At 41.0% G+C, this 19,719-nt stretch overlaps 1 protein-coding gene across 2 annotated transcripts in view; it reads left to right on the top strand.

Moving 5' to 3' along the window:
* ST6GALNAC5 (ST6 N-acetylgalactosaminide alpha-2,6-sialyltransferase 5) overlaps window positions 1–13,283 on the top strand; it is a 69,410-nt gene extending 56,127 nt beyond the window's left edge. Inside the window, exons 4-5 of one of the 2 annotated variants that reach the window (XM_053985350.1) lie at window positions 4,248–4,355; window positions 10,951–13,283. In XM_053985350.1, the coding sequence (XP_053841325.1) occupies window positions 4,248–4,355; window positions 10,951–11,182 (340 nt within the window). In that variant the 3' untranslated portion in view covers window positions 11,183–13,283. The remainder of the gene's footprint in view (window positions 1–4,247; window positions 4,356–10,950) is intronic. The other variant, XM_053985351.1, reaches the window with a different exon arrangement.
* The last annotated feature ends 6,436 nt before the right edge of the window (window positions 13,284–19,719 follow it).

Below are 19,719 nucleotides of genomic sequence, written 5' to 3'. Positions count from 1 at the left end.
TGATAGTTACATCTTTATGAGACTGTTTATGAGACTTGTAGGCTGATCTTCAAATCAAATTTGTAGTAAGTGACCCACTGCAGTACTTGAGTATTTTCCACATATAATGTTTGAAAATGGGCATTCAAACTAAAGACTTCCCAGCACGAAAGACATTTATTTTTAATGAAGTTCTGGGGTTTTACTTATTAAATATGCTGTTGTACAAATGGCACAGCATCCCCACTTAGACACAAATGAAGACGTAGGTTTATTGTGCAGTAACTCACAGTCAGATGTGCTACCTTACAAATACAAAACATACACACCAAAGCTTGAACAGGGAACAATCCTGTTGTGGACTCGAGCACAGATTTCATTTTCTGGGCTACATGACAAAGGCAGAACCAATGTTAGAGGAAACTGTTTTATCCTCTTAGCTGAAGGCAATGTTTGCTTGGCATTTGCTGCCTTTGTTATGCCCCACATGGTTTGCTTGCAGAGCTCTGTTCAGTTATAGTGGGTCTGAGTTCATGGCTGACTCAGGCACAAACCAGAGCACAGAGTAACTTGGTCAGTTTTGTAACATTAAAGGTTCTCCTCTTCATCCTTCTAGTGTATTTGGGTCTCTGCCAGAACAAGAAGGAAGGATAACAAGGGGAGATACCCTGCCAGTTGTGATATGTTTGTCTTTTCCAGAAGAAAGCGAAGTGAGAAGGTGAATTAAGCACTTGAGCCCTTCAAGAAATGTGCAGAGGGTTACTGTGTGCTCAGTATTCACAAAGGCATGAAAGTCAACAAATTGCACTGTAAGCTGGCCACCACGAGCCCCAGGGGGAGGCGCTGGACACAAGGAATGCACACTGCCACCTCCTTTCCTGGACTATGCTTTCAGTTATCCAGGACAGGATCACGTGCTGTCCCCAGTTCTGAGGAACAGTTTCCCTTCCTGCTTCACTCTCAGAGCTTCAGTTCTGCCATGGGGAGCCAGGGTCCCTTTCCTTCCCTGACATTGCCAGGATCCTGTTCTTTTTTGACACATGCTGTGCAATTTCAGGCAAGCTGCTCTTTCTGGTTCTGCATCACCCATCCAGAGCCAGAGGCCTGTAGTGAGTGTGATGAAAGCATTTATTTTTCTGCCCAGGCACCAGGCTCACATCCTGAAATATTCTCAAGGCATTTGAGCCATTAATGACATTGTAACAAGTTTATAGTGAACTCAGTCATGGGCACCCTGAACTCCCAGTGTGAATCAAGGGCACTCAGATGCCAGCAAAAGTCAGCCTGAGGAACAGGCCCTGTTGATTTTAATAAACTGCAGGCTCTGCTCTGAATGAACCACTCCTTTAGAGGGCACAGACAGTATACTTGAAGGGCTAAGAAGATTAAAACAGGAGATGAAAATAAATGACTAAGCTGCACAGAAAAAAACGGAAAATGAAAAGAAACATGGGTAGGAAATAATTTGTAAGGGAAAAACTTCAGGTACCTGTGGGGGCAGGAGCAGAACATTGTATAGCCCAGACTGCTGCTGTTCCCTGGGGGGTTCTGCTGAGCTTTTGACATTGGTGCCTACAAAAAACAAAGGAGGGAGAGAGAAACATGATTGCAAGGTTGCAAGGATCAGACTATTCATTTCCATCTTGAAAATGATGAGAAGAAAGGTAATTGGATGTATTGTGTTTTTTGGAAAAAAATTGTTTTGAAATTAACAAAAACCTTCAGAAAACATTGCCAGTTAAATAGCATGGTGAAGGACAAAGGCTGCAGAGCAATATATTTGGCATTATAAAGTAACTGTACTTGAAAATAACTTTATAATTGAATAAGGGTACATTAAGAAAATACAATTCAGAACCAATATTATAGTAGTTAGATAAAAGCAGCATAAATGAAATAACTGCAGGAAGAGTATTTCCAAAGAGATTATAAATGAGATTCTGGTGGAGCAGAAAGGCCTTTAATTGTAATTTAGTGTGCACTACAGAATTATCAGCACAGTGTGTTAGTTCATCATATAAAAGAATATCTGATAATTTCCCCTAATAAGCACATGACAGTTCTTCATATTCCCTCATTACTGCTGATTAGGTATAAAAACAGTATTCTTTTGTTGGACTCTTGCTCAGATCTTTTATGAAATGCAAGACACTCTAACCCTGTTTCTGTGTTGCTGTCCTACAGACATGGTATTTAAAGAGGGCAGAGTGGCACTTGAGTGAATTTTTGAATCTTTATTTGATTATTCAGCTTCTAAGCCAGTTTAGTTCTATTCAGTTTTTCTCCTGTTTTTGGAAAACACTAAATGACAGCCTAAGTGTGTGTAAGCAGAAAGAAAGCTAACCCAGCAGAGAGCCGAGCTGGGTGTTCTGACTGTGCAAAGCTTTGGTCATGCCTGGCTGCAATTGCCCCCTTGGTTTTGGAATGTAAGTGTTGGGGACCTGAACAGTGGACTTGTGCAAGCTCCAAAGCACTCATAGCCTGAACATGCTCCTGAATTATCTAATGATTCAGAGCTCAGAAACTCTCAGGTGGCGGAGAAGCAAAATTTTTAGGCTTTTCCCTACCATTCTCTTTCCTAAAAATTTTGAGCCAAAAATTCTCACTGGTTTTTATTGTTGCTGTGCCTGAAGGCCTCCACTGAGCTTATGACCCAGCTATGAGCTTGTGACAAACTGCACCACTACCCCTAAGCTTCAGTGCATAGTCAGAAAATAAATAAGGCCCCATAATTGGAAATAATGAGATGCTTATAACATGTCATTCTCCAAATGCTAGCTTAGCTTGAAAGTCTGTGTGTCAGGAGCAGTAAAAATGTGTATTTCAGGAGTTTATACATTACCAGGTGATCCACTAAGGGCAGGACAAATTACCTAGGCTCCTCAGCATCCTCCAGGCATATTTAGTCAAAGAATGCCCTTAAGTTTAGAAGTGTCTTTTAAGCAGCTGGCACAGATACCACCACTTTTTTTTTTCCCTTGTAGTAGTCTGATTCCCTGAGGAAATGGGAAACCTTGGTACAAGGCATTCCTCAATCTGACAATGCTCAAAACATCTCCTCCTACTGCCCTGTAGGTGACCTACTTGGAACCAGCTTGTTTAGCATTAGCTTGGGAAGCTGCCTGGTGGCTCCTGTCAGCTGAATTAGATGTTAGTGATTGCTGGCACTTGCTTGCAGTGGCTTTTGTGGCCTCAGGTCCCTGCTTCCAGGACTGTTCCACATCCCGCTATCACTGGGTAAACTGTAAAAGATGGCCTTGGAATCTGGGCAGGGACCTGGGATTCCCTGGTGACTTCTCTGAAGAGAACCTCCTGTTTTCTGCTGTGCTTTTTGCGGGGGCTGTGACAAAGTTTCACAGGTGTCTGGCAGATACAGGTGTGGAGGAATGGGATTAACATAGCTCCTACATTAATACATTCAGGTAGAGTGCCCAGGCCTTCCCAGAGCCTGCACTTGCTCCCCTGGTGGCTCAGCTTTAGTAGGAGATGAAGGAAGAGCCTGTCTCTGTGACAGGCTGTCAGCAGGGATCTGAGGACTCTTTGGGCTTGAACTTCTTCCTGTGGGACTTTCCTAGCTGGGTGAGGAGCCATTAGGGACAATTCTGTCTTACTCTTTAATAGCATTTGAAAGGAGACCTCTGAGTGAACCTTTGCAGATAAGAACCTGTGATACAGCAAAATTTAAACACAACTTGTAAATCCCTTACATCTGTGAGGAGTTACAGGGTGGTATCTCCTACCTTGCCTAATTAATACTGGGATCAGTTGAGCTTTTAAGCCATGTCCCAGCCTGCAGTGAAGGCAGGAGAGGTGCTGCCTTAAGGGCTCCCTGCCAGCTGTCATTCCCACTGTCAGGCTCCCCTCGGGCAGGGATGGCACCTGGGGTGCTTCCTAGGATGAAGATTTCCCAGGCTGGCTGTGGGACACTCATAGATATAACTGACTAAAGAGTTTCCTACCAGCAGTCACAGTGAGGGGCTGGGAGCTTCTAGAAACCAGGTCAAAAGGTCAGCTAAATATTAATGTTGCTGTGCCTAAAATTAAATACAGCGAGAAAGTTTCTGCCCAGATTACTCCAGTGACAGGAGGCACCAGAAAAATCATTAAAAGATGGACGAACAGAGTAGTCTTGGTTGCCCAGTTTTCAAAGACTTTTACAAGAATGAAGAAAATGCTGAGAAATTGCTTCATAATCAATGGATAAATAAATAAATAAATATCAAGAATTATTTGCCAGCTTAGAAACTGAATTATGTTTTTGCTTTCAGGAAGATATCCAACACTTGGCTTAGCACGGGCTGGTTCACAATGACTATCGCATTAGAGCTCTGTGACAGGATAAATGTTTATGGCATGGTGCCACCGGATTTCTGCAGGTAGGATTTATTTTGGAACCATTATTAGCTAACAAAGTTAATGTTACAGATAAATATCTGAATCTTTTAATCTTTTTCCTCTGCAACAAGTCTTCAGTCCTCTTAAAGCAATTAATTAAGATGTCCCATGATCTCATTCTGAAAACAACAAACAGCATTTAATTATTTTATATAAAATACTTTTAAATTTTGTTTGTACTGTGGGAGAATTAATCCATCTTGTTGCTTTCTTTCAGTCTCTGAATATTTATCAGCTAAAAGTAATGCAATAATTGGCATGAAATTAATCTGAAGAAAGAAGTACTGGAAAACATTACTTTTAATTTGTTTTTCAAGTTCCCCCAAATTAATAGAGGAACAGTGTTCTCACAGTGACTAGTTTCTGAACTGAACTTTCTGTGCAACTCAAATTAACATTATTGTACTTCTGTCACATGAATGCCAATTTGCAGCTTCCTAACTAGTGCCCACAGAACCCCTCCCCATGAATTTGGACGCAGAGAATGAGTCCTGTGACTGCCTGTCTTGGGTGTGGCAGGGGCGGGTCACAGGAGGCAGAGGCAGCTCAAGGTGTGTCAGTGGAAGCTGCTGTACAAAGAACAGCCTGTGCACCTTTTCCAACCCCATTCTGCCTCCAGCCATGGCCAGGACCCAGATCCCAGGTCCTGGTTAAGCTTTTCCCACTGTGGATCAGTGACACAGGGAGAGTCTTCTGAACTTCTAGTGCTAGACCAAAATTACATTAGCCACAAGATACCAGTATGGATACAGACAAATGTGTATTACATCAGCAACCTTGATGCTGACGTCTCACCTGCCCACCCAGCACTAGCCTGGCACTGAGTGGTTCCTGCCCAGAGCCACTGCTGATCCCATTTGTCCTGCTGGGTGACCTGGGAAGAGCTGGAGCCAGTCTGGAACGAGGCCTCAGTGCAACGTTTCATCACCTGCTCACAAACCCCTCTCACCAAGATGTACTTGCTTAAATTTTCTATTGCAAATGTAGTGATCTGTCTCAAGTCTGGTTCACTGGGTAATTCCAGATGCCTTTCAGGGGCAGGGAGGGCAAGGCTGCAGTGCTGGGTTAGTCTCTAAGAATGGGGCTGCTTTCACTTTCCTCTGAGCACTTACAAGGATCGTTCAGGAATCTGCATTTTTCTTGGGCACTTTGTAGAAATCCCCAAAGAAATCACAGCATAAAATGTCAACACTAAACTCCACTTTGTGAGAATTTCTACAAATTATAACAAAATACTGATGATAAATGCTGTGATGTACTGCCGACTTCATCATGAATTCTCCAAGGAAAATAGCAAACTAGATCAGATATGCCAGACAACACAAATACCTTCCACAGCGCAGCATCTCTTTCCTCTGTCATCTCATTTGGCAACACATACTACTCCAGTTTCTGTAAGTGGCTGGTCTGTCTTACTCCAAAAGTGGCTGTACTCCTATGGCACATGGAAGTAATTCTTAAAATGATGATCTAAAAATACAGAAGACAGCATTTCACTGCAAAATAATTTGTAATCCTGACTTTTCAGACAAAGAATAGTTTACATACATATTAAGCCAGCTAAACCCAAACAAACTGTTTTGAGAGAGACTAAAAATGTCACTGAGAGCATATGGAAGGCTTTCATAGAATCAATACACTCAAATCAAATGGACTTAAATTATGACCCAAGAAAGGCTGTAGATCAGTCCTACCAGTGAAAGATGTAATTGTTCTTACAGCCTGCATAAAAAAAATCTTAACATAAAGATACACACACCTGGTTGTAAAAAGGGAAAAGGTCATTTCTTAATCAGTCATATGAAATGTTTTTACTTCAGCTTGATTGTCCAGGTGATGAAGGGGGAAACTGTAGTTGCCATGCCTGGAAGAAGCTGTCCATGAAGATCTGTGACAGGAGTTTCTTGCCATAAATAGAGTTAACCTTAGCTGGCTCTTCAGCCACTCATTAAGAAATTAAAACAGCGCTTTCTTTCAAAGGACTAAGACAACAGAACAGAATAGCAGACAGAAATATTCTGTAATTGTAAGACATATTTCCTGGTTTTCAGTCAGATAGAATAAGAATCTACCATTAAAATAAAAAATATCAAAACAAAAAGTCCCAACAAAACAACTAAAATGTGTGTGTGCTGGATGGTGTGGGAATCCTACTTGCTGTGCAACTAAAGAATCATTAAAATTGAAAAAAAAACCCAAAAATCTTATTTCTGTTCATAATTAATATCACCAAATTTATAACTTCAGCAGATAGATACCTATTCATTTTTAAGTATTAATTTGTGGAATAAGTAATGAGGGTGGTGATCACTGCCATGGAACTAAATTAGTGTCACATCTGTAACATGAAGGACACCTCAAAGGTACCAGGAATCTCATGCTGTTGATTCTGCTATAAATTATTAGCTTAAGATCATTAACCAAACTGCTTTGCACCCATGCAGGAAAAATAGTCTGGTGAAGGAGTCTGGAGCACAGACTAAAGGATTTGTCACTATTACTAGCAACAAGGTGTTTTAGATTAATTTCTATTTACTTTCACTGGACATTGAGTTTCATAGCTGAGCTGGACTTGGTGTCCTAATTATTATAAATTTCTAGTACTTTATAGTAATTACAGTAATTTCAAACCCCTTTGCTTGTTACAGATTTATGCTGTAGTAAGGGTTAATGGCTTGATATTGCTCTCATGCTGTCTTGTACATTCTGTAATAAGATGAAAGCTTGTGCTTCCATGGACATTACAAACATTTTTGTAAAGTGTGCACACCTCTCACTCTTTTATCCCAAGACAGACAAGCTGTCTTGCTGTACTTTTTCCAGTACCCAGGGATCCAAGCCTTTCCCAGATGGGAAGCACTTCCCTCTCAGAACTCCCTCTGGCAGCCCTGCATGCACAGCACTCACTGCTGAACTGGGACATCCTGGCTTCTCCTCTTGCCTCCCTTCTGCAGCAGCCTGACTGTGGTGCCCAGATATCACAACAATTCCTGAAGGCACGGCAGTGCTGCTGCTTCCCTCTGTGGGTGCTCAGCAGCAGGGCTGGGAAGGACAAGACAAGCCTTAGTGAGTGTGTAGGAATTCCAGCCCCTGTCCATGGCATTATGGGCAAGCAGGGACAGAAAGGCTGGTTCCCTGCAGGTCTCAGGGTACTCCTGTACACAAGGAAAACTCAAGGGGTTAGTGAGATGAGCCCTCTTTAACTCTTCTCCTCTTCATGGGCCTTCTGGAACACCCAGAAACTTAAAACTTAATTCTGAGCCTTATTTTAACTAATATGAATCATTTTTGTTCCAGTTATTGAACCAGATAATTTTCCTATAAGAATCCTCATTTGACTGCCAGGTCATTTTCCATGATAATTCAACTGAAAATTGGTATTTGAAATACTTTAGTGTTTTCTTACTTCTCTCTCTCTCTCCACTTTCAGTTCCTTTGAATCAAATGCAAAGCAGCAGTTGTTGCTGGTTACATTTCCTGGAGCTTATGAGAAACTGTAAGCTGTATGTGAGCTGTTTGGTCCATATGCCTCACCTCATTAGCTTAATAACAAAATGCATACATGGCTTGGAAAACAGGACTAATTATGGAGGTCAGGGAAAGGAGATCCTGGGAATAGTAGGCAAAAGATTATCTAGAAATCTTCATGGTCCTGACACAGCACCTTGCCCATAATTCAACATATAAATGATGCTTTATTCACACATCAAAATATGAATTATTTTACAAAGTGTGTGAGTATAGTTTTAGAGGGTTGATTTATTATAGCTCTTCATTTCTAAGGAAAGAGGCTGACCAGAATGTGACCTGGTTTCCCTGCCTTTTTTCTTTTGTGCTGTTCCTCCAGCTTTTGCTGTAGGTGGATACCATCTGTGGGAAAATGTGCACTCAAGTGGCAAACAGTAGCTGACTGACAGGGGTACAAGCACTTTCACAGGGTGCTGTCCTGGCAGGTGATCAGGCAGGAAGCACAGGATATTTTACAGAGGAACTTCCCAAGATTCCTCCCAGCTGTGCTATTAATATGCATGCAGAGTCTGACAAAATACTGATTAATGTCCAGTATCAGTCAGTGATAAAACAGCATCTGTTTTAATGTTAATAAATGAGGTGGCAAGCAATTTCCTTATAGAAATTACTCATGCATTTCATTTGCAGGTGACACAAGCTAATTGCAGAGTTAGAAGATAACACAGCACAGTTAATTTGGGTTATGGTGTACTCAAGCCAGAATTAAAATCCAAAGCTTACTAGCATGCAATCTGGGGGAATCCAGAACTCCCATAAAATGAGAAGGTCCTTCATATGTAAATACCCTTCAGAATTCCAAATGTAAAAGACAGCTTTTGGAGTTTAGCCATAAAACCTCAGTCAGCTGCAGAGTAGTCCTAGATAGGTCTGTAGCCACCAGCCCCCATTCCTGCCCTGATTTCACCCCCAGTTCAGCCAGCAGAGCTGCACACAAGGCCTGAGCCCCACAGGCTGCCTGCACTGAGCTCCTGCCTCTCTCACCTGCCAGGCCCTGTGCACCAGGTGCTTCTGGGCTGTTTCTGGTGGCATGGTGCACAGGATGCAGTGTGCTGCTGCAGCCTGGCAGGAGCTAAGGGCATCCACTTAGGACACACTGGTGTCAGTTCAGAGCCTTCCATGGAATGCAGAATCCCTGGCTACAAAAATACCTTGCCTGGAGGGACCTGCAGCCTCACAGGCTCTGCATTTTTCCCAAGTCTGTTGGAGATATGATTTCAACTTTACTAATCCTAACTTTAAAGCAGTAAATTTATACCAAGCAATACAGTTGAGGACCCAAGAATAAAAGCCAGGTTTAGTGCAAGAAGGAAGAGCAGTCTGAATGAGAGGCAGAGGCCTATTTGTTTAGTAGTTCTTAACAAAAACACATCACATGAAAATGTATCCTATTCGATTTATAGTAACCATACAAGTGATTCATTTAAGTGACAATAAGAGGACCAATGTATCAAAAAAGTGAACAATTAATTGAAGATTGAGTTCTAATAGTTGTAGTTTAGAAATAATAAATTTCTACATGAAGGGCAGCTTTAGATTACAAATACATTTTATGTAGGTGAGGTGATGAAGGATTTTGTTTCACTCTTATGTATTCCAGTGAGAATATATTTAATAAGTTTAGAATCCATCTTATTCTAGAAATGTAATTTTATTGTTGTTCTGGTCTTGTAAGATTGATCACCATGTTGTGTTACAAGGAAGCCAGACTGATCGAATTAAAACGTTAATCTAAGGCACAAATGGAAAGCAGCAGCAATATCATACATTACCTCTGCATATACAATATGGATAATGGCAAAATAAGAAAAATTAGAAAATTGCATAGGTGACAGAATTACACAGTAAAAATAATGACCAGCACAGACTACTGACAGATTGTGGATGCATTCAATTGAAAGTGACCTTAAATATTAGCTCTTCAAAATGAAAATAATCAACTGTGTATTAGAGCTGACAGCCCTGAATCTGTATCAGATTTCTTGCTCTGTGCTAGGGTCCTGTTCAGCTCAGGCTGTAACACAGAGCAGCTCCAAGGCTTCACTAAATGCTGATATTGGGAAATTTTCTGCCACAGCAAAAGAGCTGGTAGCAATCAGGGAGAGAGATACAATTGGGTAATTCTGTCTGGGACAGCCTGCTCTCTTAGTATTTATGACACAGAGAGTGTGTGAGTTCCTGTCAGCCCAAAATGCCCATGCCCAAAGTAAAAAACCATAATGGATGCAGGTTAATGTAGAGATTAAAACAAAAGGAGAATGAATTGCTCTGGCTTATTATAATACAGATGTGCCATTTACAGAATGTTACATGGAAACATTGAGGTCAGAACTGCTAAAATGAACTTTATCCTAAGTATCTAATTGGTGTTTGGCATATCCAGTGTGTCACCACAAGTCGCTCATCTCCCGCTGGGAAATGTGAACAGGTTCACAAGGTCAGATGGATACTATGGGTGAACTGCTTTAATTTTTAGCTTAGATACATGAAAGCTGCTGTTGTAAAATAAAGAACTCATTTGTGCATCAGACATTTGATTAAAATGCCAGCAACAGCAGCCTGTACCACTGACCTGGCATGCAGACACTCACTGAAGTTCTGTTCTCGGAACCTGGCGCAGCATGCTGGGAACGTTCAGCTGAGCTGATGTGACACAGATAACTACCTCTGTCTATCATCTTCTTTCTTCCCCAGTTCAGTAAATACCTCTGCAAGACCTTTAACAAATCACAATCTAGATTTAAATCTCTTTTAAGCAGTTTACTTCAAATTTCGTAGCAGTAACACAGCCCTGCAGCACTCTCCCTTGTTTCTGAGCTACTGCTGTCCTTCATTTAACTGGGAGGAAGAGGATTAAAGGAGAGCAAAAGAAAAAGCAAACATCTTTACCCCATTCTGATGTATTAGATATGCAAGAAAGAAAACCAGCTACATAATTTAACTGGGACAAAAAGTGGATTTGAGTCCATCAGTTCATTAAAGATAGCATCTTTTCAATCAACGAGAAAGAACGTCTTGGGCTTCCATCTATTTTCTTTTTTTCCACAGGGATCCTAATCATCTTTCAGTACCTTATCACTACTATGAACCTCTGGGTCCAGACGAGTGCACAATGTACCTTTCCCACGAGCGGGGCCGCAAGGGCAGCCACCACCGCTTCATCACCGAGAAACGCGTCTTCGAGAACTGGGCACGGACATTCGACATCCGCTTCTTCCAGCCCGACTGGAAACCAGAGCCGCTCACTGGGACCCACCCCGAGGTGAGGCCGCTGGCCTGAGGACGGACGCACAAGCCCAGCCACGGTCACCTCCCGCAGCACCTTTGGAGCCTGTGGGCCAGCACGGCAGCCCGGAGGAGAAGGGCACAGGGTGTGCAGCTGGCACCCGCAGCAGCAGTCAGGAAGTTGGCATGGAGGAGCAGCACACACCCGAGTACTTGCTGTTGAACTGTATCAACCCAGTCTATCACCTTTTGGGGCCATCTGACGTCCTGTGTGTGTTCGTGATTCGTGAAACACAACCCGAGTGTCATTAAGGGACAGATTATTCATTATGGCTTTTTTAAGTACGATGCCACTGAATTTTCATAGTGAGAATTTTCCGTATTTATTTAATGAAGGTTTTTATGCAACCTAGGCCAGTATTTTTCTAATTCACAGTTATGTGGTTGTTTATCTTTCATAATCTTTTAAATCCAAAATGAATACTGCTGATGGTTTGAAAGGCCTAGCTTTTTATTTCTAAAACTTGTTTGAAATATATAATTCTATATGGCATGTAATTAATATTTGATCGAGAAATGTTGGATTTCTTCTAAGAATTTTGGGCTCTGTTCCAGCCTAAAGCCTTTAACAGCAAGAGTGGTCCCATGTGCAGATCCAGCTCACTTTACATTCTAACATCTTATGTTAATATGAAAACGGTAGTGAAAATTCTGTTTGATATTAATGTGCATTTGCTGCTGTGCTATCGAGCTGCTGTTTTTTAAATAGGGGTGGGAGGAAGGAGGGCAAACAAAATTTATACAAAAAAAGCCAAACCCCCCACTGGCCATGGCAGCAGCTTCTCAGTGAAGACAAGCTAAGGCTGGAGGGGTTGTGTTCTGTTTTGCCTCTGGTATTCCCGCAAGAGGCTGCCAGCAACCCTCCTGAGGCAACAGACTGCAAACCAGGCCACAGCTGCTCAGCACAAATTTCTGGAATGAAGAAGGTAAACTACCAGTACTACAATACCAGTCATAGTAGCCAGAAAGATCACAGCAGTGCACCTGCAAAAATCTCTGCCTTCCACTGTCCCAAGATCATCACTGATCTCAGAGATTCTGGATCACACTGAAGTTGGGATGTGAAAAGCATTCCATGAGTATAAAATTGTCCTCCTGAAAGGAGCAAAGTTAAACTCTGGTTTTATTTTTCCCATGAAGTACCTGTATGTGCGTGGTGAGTCCCTGAAAGACAAAGGGGAAGGACAACGCTCATGCTGTGTATGGAGCCCCAAAGTGGGAATTACTGGGTTACATATGGCTTGTGAATAAAGAAGATTTCAGTTACAGTATTACTTTCCTTTTTGCTTCACAAGTATCAAATCTCAAATTTTTTTGAAGCGATCAGTAACTATTGCATGAAACATATCTCAGGTGATGAAAGGTGTCTCTCATTAGACAAGTGCAAAAGCTAGAACAAAGATACTACCTTTAAACATCTAAATCCACGAAGCTGAACCTCAGAGGTGAGACACAGAACTGGGACCAAACACTCTCATTTAAACCCCCTTATAACCCATGGTCTTCCTCTTTCCAAAACTGGATAGCAATAGCTGCAGCTGCCCCACAGATACCCTGATTTTCTGGGGACAAAGTGAACTGTCCTGGCAGGGGCAAACTGTTGTCACCTCTGTAACACTGCCTGGACCTGAAGTGCAAGTCTCCAAGAGCCACTGTCCTGCTGCAGCCTTGCCCACTATCAAAAAGTAAGAATCTATAATGTATTTTGCCTTAAAAGCTTTATTTTGGTGTTCTTCCTGGTACACACCACGCAGCTTACAAACTGAATGCCAAGTGCATGTTACCTTTCTCTTGACAGCTGGTGTTTACCTCTCCTTCTTTCACTGATGGTGTTTTATTCCTTCCACTTGATTTCACTGCATTCTATAAAAAACAGAATGGGTTTTGAACTAATGGCAGTTTGAACATCCCTTTCAACATGTGTACTGGGGTGTGTATCCAGAATATATTGCTTCAATTGATGAAATCTGTCAAACTGATTTACAGATCATTTCTAATGTGACTGCAAGACATGGTACAGATCACAGGAGGTCCTCTGATGCTTCTGTCCTTGTTTTATTACTGATACAATAATAAAAAGATCTTGTCATTTTAAACTAGACTCTTAGTTTTTCCATCAGTCAAGAGCTGCAGGATGTGTATGCTATATGTTTAGCTATGTTACTGTTAAAATCAGATCATTTAAAGATAGAGTACACTGGTCTACTTCTACTATTCTCTAGACACACAGAGACTTGCCAGACCCCATTGTGTTCCACAGGCTTGTTCCCTGTCTGCAAGACTGCTCAGTGTCAAGTAGATATTGGGAAGCATTAAGAATATGAAGAAACATGGAATAAACTGTAAGGACACTAAATCTCCTCAGAGAGCCAAGCTAAGCACTGTAACTCATTCCTTATTCAGTCGCTCTTAATAACTCTGTGTTCTTGCTACCGTCATACACCTATTTTAAATAAAACAAACCCAAACTCACTTCAGTCTCATCAACCTCCTGTGAAGTTTCAGCAAGGTCCCCCATCTAATTACAAAAATTATGAAGGAGTATTTTCTAAGTCACACCTGTACATATAAAAAGGAATATGATGAAGCCAAGGAGACAGCAAGTTTTAAATAGATCACACAGATTTATATGGAATATAAACTGAGTCCAAAAAGCACAAGTTATAAGAGTGCAAAAGAAATGTAAAAAACTGTTAAAGCACTGCAATTTTAATTAACAAATCACTGATGGATTTCTCTATAAATGCACAAATTTGAACTACAGAATCCTGCTGCATTTCAGCCTGATGTAAGGTTTTATGGCCTAGTTACAAACCAAACAGATTTATGACAGAAAATGCTGACAGCCTAGGGATAAGTAGTACAAATTAGGTATTGCTGCCATTCTCTGCTTTATGCTGTCATCTCACACTCTTCACTATAATTTGATTAATTCATGATCTGCAGCCTATCATTTCATTTATTAAAAGCTGTTGCAAAACAGTGTTTACAGATACCAGCAATTTCAAGATCTATGTTAGTTTAGTTCTGAACTCCTTGCATACCTTTAGGCTTTTACACTTGCCTTTGTCAGGAGATATTTTTCATCTTGAAGAACTGTAGCTCTTACACCATGATATGTGCAACTGGAACTGAGAATGATAAAGAAAACATCTCTTCAACTAAGAACAAAAAAGTTCCACAGCTGCTTTGTGTTCTCTTGGCTCAATGGTGATAGCACCATGGTACAAAGCAAAACTGTGATGCACATGGAGAAAGCTTCCACCCAAAGTGCTACAGACCTCAGAAAGTTAACACTTTATTCTTCATAAGGAAACTGAGGAAAGAGGAGGTTAAGAAATTAAGACCAAGTTACAGCCTTGGAACAAGATTTGGGAGAGACTGGGGGCTGCTGACTGGCTCGATCCAGCAGAACACACAGTGCTACTGCCATGTCCATTCACACAGGGCAGTAAACTAATAAAATCCTTCTGGAGCTGCTTCCCTGGGACTTGTCCTGCTGCATTTTCCAGGCAGACTTCAAAGAACACTAAGTGATTTTTACCCAAAATACCTCTAAGGTTGCAAGGAAACAGTAAGATAAAAATAGCTGGAAAAGCATTAAGGAATGGGGTGAGGGGAATCTAAACAGCGAGGAATAAAATGTTCCTTGTGTCATGTAGCTTTATTCCCTTGGAATATGAAGATCAAACTCAGGCTGTAGCTGACAGAGAGGAATGTCCTGGCTCAATAGCAATGGCTGTCTTGCATAGATTCCTTTGCAGTATTCTCTAAGTTGATAATAAGTGCCACAAAAACTGTTCAAAAATGCTGATAATAATTTCTGTAATGAAAGTTAATTATTTAATCTGATGCAAAGAGACACAATTTCTAATTCAATTTAAAACATAGCTTAGGGATTAAAAAATAATAAGCAGTTAAACAATCAAAGAGTACTTCTAAGGCAGCAAAAGGTACTGCAAAACAAAAGGAAGTACAGAAACCTTACAGATACCAATACTTCTGTCTTCCCTGGAGTACCAGTTCATACTGATCACTGAGTTCCCAGCTGCCTGCTGCAAAGGCACACCATGCATATAAGAAGCACATGATTTTGTAAGGAGAAAGAAAAAAAAAATTAAGGACAATCTTGTTTAATAAAAAACTAGGAAATATTCTCTAAAAAAACCCTAGGAAATATGAAAGGGCAAATGCCTAAGGTGGTGTGAAATTTCTCTGTGCTGAAGCAGAAAAATATAAAATTCAAAGACTTTTATAAAATGACTGTCAAATGGCACTGCTTATGCTAAATATTTAAAACCACTAGACTGTTAAATGTTTTTCACACTGAAAATTACACCAAAACATGAAATGTCAAATGATGCCCTTTGACCACCATGTGGATGGAGATTCAGCATCACAGCAGAAGCTGGTGATTTCACCTGGGCCAGCTGTGGAACAGACTCCACAGCAAAGGCAGAGTGGAACCAGGCCCTGAACCAGCATCCCCTGGGTGCTGAGCCCCTCCAGGGGTGCCAGTGGAGAGCACATGGCTGCACAGCACTGCCAGGAGGAAGGGACACATCCCTTTGTCCTGCCACACCAAAGCTGCACAGACACAACCAACACACAGTGTCCCTGTCTGCTATGGAGTGCTTTGACCAGGAGTTGTCAGGAAAACAGAACAGACAGGAAAACTACAGACAACCCCAGCAATCCAGATAAACAGACAGAAACCTGTGAGAACAAAATCAGGAGTCGTAAAGAAGATAGATTGGCTAAGATGTAATGCAGCTTTTGTAAGCAAAACCCAGCCTTGCAAATCTATTTAGTGATCTTCAAGGTTCTCTGAAGCAAGGGGACAGAGAGATCCAAGTGATGGATCTGCTTGGAATTCCACAACTAGATGCAAAAGACTTCAAAAGAAGTTACAGTTAACAGAGAGAAAAAAAAAAAAAAAAAAAGAAAGAAAGATCCTCACCCTATGGAACCTATCTGAACATAGGAAAATAAAGCTAAGAGGATACAGCATCATCTTAAGGATACAAGCAGAATTCCACAGGACAAATGTCACAGTATATTTTTCTCTATTTTTCTGTGCTATTCCCTTGGTATCTACCATAGGCCATTTCTAGATGCAGGACACAGGAGCTAGATTGCATTTAAATAAATAGATAAAAAATATAAAAAATGTATCCAATGAACATCACCCTGTACAGTAGTTCCAGCCTTGCCATACTCTCCATGGGCCAGGCCCAGTATGAGATCTAACACAGGAACTGCATTCTCATTTTACTGAAAGCAATGCCAAAACATCCAGCACAGATGGAGAGCAAGACTGGACCCTTTTTACCAGACACAGAAAGTCATCGTAGTAATTTAATTTCTGAGAACAGGGTTGTCTTCTTTAGGACATCTCTAATGCTACTTAAGTCTGCCAGTTTCTTTACACAACCCAGACAGGTGTTAAGACATCATGAGTAACTTTTAGGACTCTAGCTGCTTCCTGAAGTACAAGGAAGATAAATGGAGTCATTCATATGTAGCAAGGTATAAAGTTTTAGGACTTTGCTGACTTAACTTTGGCTGTCAGGTTGGAACCTATTATGATCCAAACATAGAGCATGGTGAGAGTTACTAGCAAAACAAAGGAAATTCTGAAGGGAACCATTTGGTGTGGCCTCATTTAAGGTAAGATCTTAGGTTAGGCTTATGTTTTAACACAAATGCAAAAAAAGTGAACAGATTTATAGCCTATGAGGATATGCTTCCCCAGTGCATCCTTGCTGCACACAAGGCCAAAATTGAAAGTGGTTACTGATAGTGGGGACTGCCCATTTATGTTGGAGAAAATTGGAACATTCCCACAACTCCATTATTATTTTTTTACTGTGGCTGTACATGTGTAGATGTGCATTACATGAAACATTGAAAAGCTCTTCCTCATCCCTCCACTGCAAATGATGCTGTAGAGAAGGAGCAGATTAAAGAAACCAGCAACAACAGCAAGTGCAGAAAGCCTTCTATATATATAAAAAATATATAAATACAGGGACCACTCCAGAGAAGGGTGTGTAAAATAACTGCTCAAAATACAAACATACATTGCAATGATACACTGATGACCTCATTGATCCTGTTTGCCATTCCATGTGCGTTATAAAGACCGAGGGAGGTAAGGGGACCCTAAAATCATCACAATTTGAGCCACAATATTTTCAGCTACAAACTTAACCTGGACAGGAAAACTAGTACAGAATAAGTAAATTAATGAAAATCAAACATAATCTAATGTTTAGTGATGCTCTTTTCTAGTAAATGTCAAAGCATTTGGCAAAGGAAATAAGTACAGTTATACTGGAGCTGGATATAAGGGACAGAGCCTCAGTTTAAAATACTCGATACATGCAGAGCCACTGGGCCTAGTCAGACATTTAATATAAGAGCATTATTCCAGTAAGTCAGGTCAAGAAGGGAAATCTGCTATTTCAGATTACTCAATTTTGTCACAGGGACTAGTATGACACACCATGAATCTCCCAAATAAACCACAGCCTGGTGGCCTGGTCTCTGCTGAGCTGTCACCAAAGCCATGTCAACAGCAGTGTGACAATTGCTGTTACACTGTCCAAACAGTTTGCTTCTTATGGGGCTTCTTTTGATCAAGGGATTGTGGTAAACAACATCACCAAAATCATTTAGGCCAATACAATTTGCATTTCTATTAAGCCTGTCGGCCAAAGCAGCCAAACTGGCTCAGTATTGGCCAAAGCTTCAATGTTACTCTCACACAGACCTGAAAGGAAAGAAAGGAAAAAAGTTAAATCTGTAATCTGCACGGGGAACAAGACGTGGCACAATCAAACATTAATAGATATACATCATTGAATGCAAACCTTAAACATAATCACTAAATCAGGCAGAAATCCTCATTAGGGGAGAAAAAGTAACTCAGTCTTAAAGAACTTGCAAGTGAAATGAGATCTAAGAAATGCTGATTTCAGACTGTTATGCAGCCTATGCAAGTTTTCATTACAAAACACAGACACTTTCAAGATACATTTCCTGAAAGCTTTTTCTTTTTAAAAGTTCACAGAAAGGGAGAGCAGAAATAAATTAGAGTCATATAATCTTCCATGAGAAACTTCCTCAATTTTTTAAATTTGCCTTTCACCACTTATGAAATGCAAAAAACTATTTGCTCATTATGGTACAGAAGTGCTACAGTGATGGTTGTGGCACATGTGATTTATTTGTGGAATACTGAAGAGACTTCTGCAGGTCAGCTGTTGGTACTGAGCCCCAGCTTTCCTCTCTGTCAGCTGCAGCTTGAGTTTGATCTTCACATGGTTGAGAAGACACTTTCATTATATACACTGCTTTTTTCTGCAGTTCATAACTTTATGGATAAATTAGTCTCTTGGGTGAAATATTTTATGCTTGTCTCAATCCAAAGGTTAATTAGTCTGGAAGCATGATAAAATTCTACCAGGTCACACACAGCTCTGTAACACAGACAGAGCTGAAGATCTGTACATAAGGACAGTGATCTTTCTTGTCCCAACCCTCTTCCCACACTGCACCATATACAAAGGTTGTCTTCTCTCCAAATACCACAGACTCTGAAATGCACCATTCTCACTTTGTGGATTGCCTTCCACTGCATCTATTTTTATCAAGTCTGAATAATCCTGACCACATAAAAGCTTTTGACTTCACAATGCAAAGATGGATGAAATCTTCACTATTTACCAGAAACTAGGAGCATCTCACTTCCTCAAGCCATACTGAATGGATAATTAGGGAAGCTTTCAGATCAGAAACTTCCTTTTTATTCCTTCCCTCTAAGCACCCATCAGAGAAGAGAATGAAGCAGTTCTTTAACATAAAAAAAACCCTTAGTGACATGCTGTCAGTACCAGGATTGCCAGGGCTGCAGACTTCTGCCCTGTATCAGCTGGTCCTTCCAGTCCCTCTCACAGGAGTACAGTGCAATCTGTACTTATCACTGCACAAATCCTCTCTACCCAGGATAAATTCACAGCTGAACCTGGCCTTACTCCCTTTGCAAATCACTGATTTAGTGTAACTCAGCCCTGTTCCAGCATGCAATGATGCCCCCTCTAAAGGCAGATTGGACCACAAGTTCCATTTACTTCTGTGGATGTGGTAGCTGAGAATAAAAATCCCTGACTCCTGAAAGAAGAGACTGAAATGGGCACAGTGTGCAGGCACTCAGCAAGAGAATTAGACCCAGACTACATTTGCTTTTCTGTAATCAATAACAGATACCAGCTTTCAGGAGGAAAAACCAACTGAAAGAAAAAAACCTTCACTCTCTAGAAGAGACACAGCATCACTAATGATGTTAGTAAGGATACCTGTGAACAGGTTCTGGTATTTGCTTATGCCAAGAGAACAGCATTTCATCAGAGCAGTCATTAAACATGAAAATATTCAGCTGGCATAGACCAAGAAACACTGATTGTCTCCCCCCTGCTCAGGTTTCTTTCTCCACTCCTTTTTTGTAGGAACCTCACTTTTCAGTCTGTA

The sequence above is a fragment of the Vidua macroura genome, chromosome 9 (genome assembly GCF_024509145.1).
Source record: "Vidua macroura isolate BioBank_ID:100142 chromosome 9, ASM2450914v1, whole genome shotgun sequence".
Lineage (NCBI taxonomy): Eukaryota > Metazoa > Chordata > Aves > Passeriformes > Viduidae > Vidua > Vidua macroura.
This window is presented reverse-complemented; position numbering and strand designations above follow the sequence as displayed.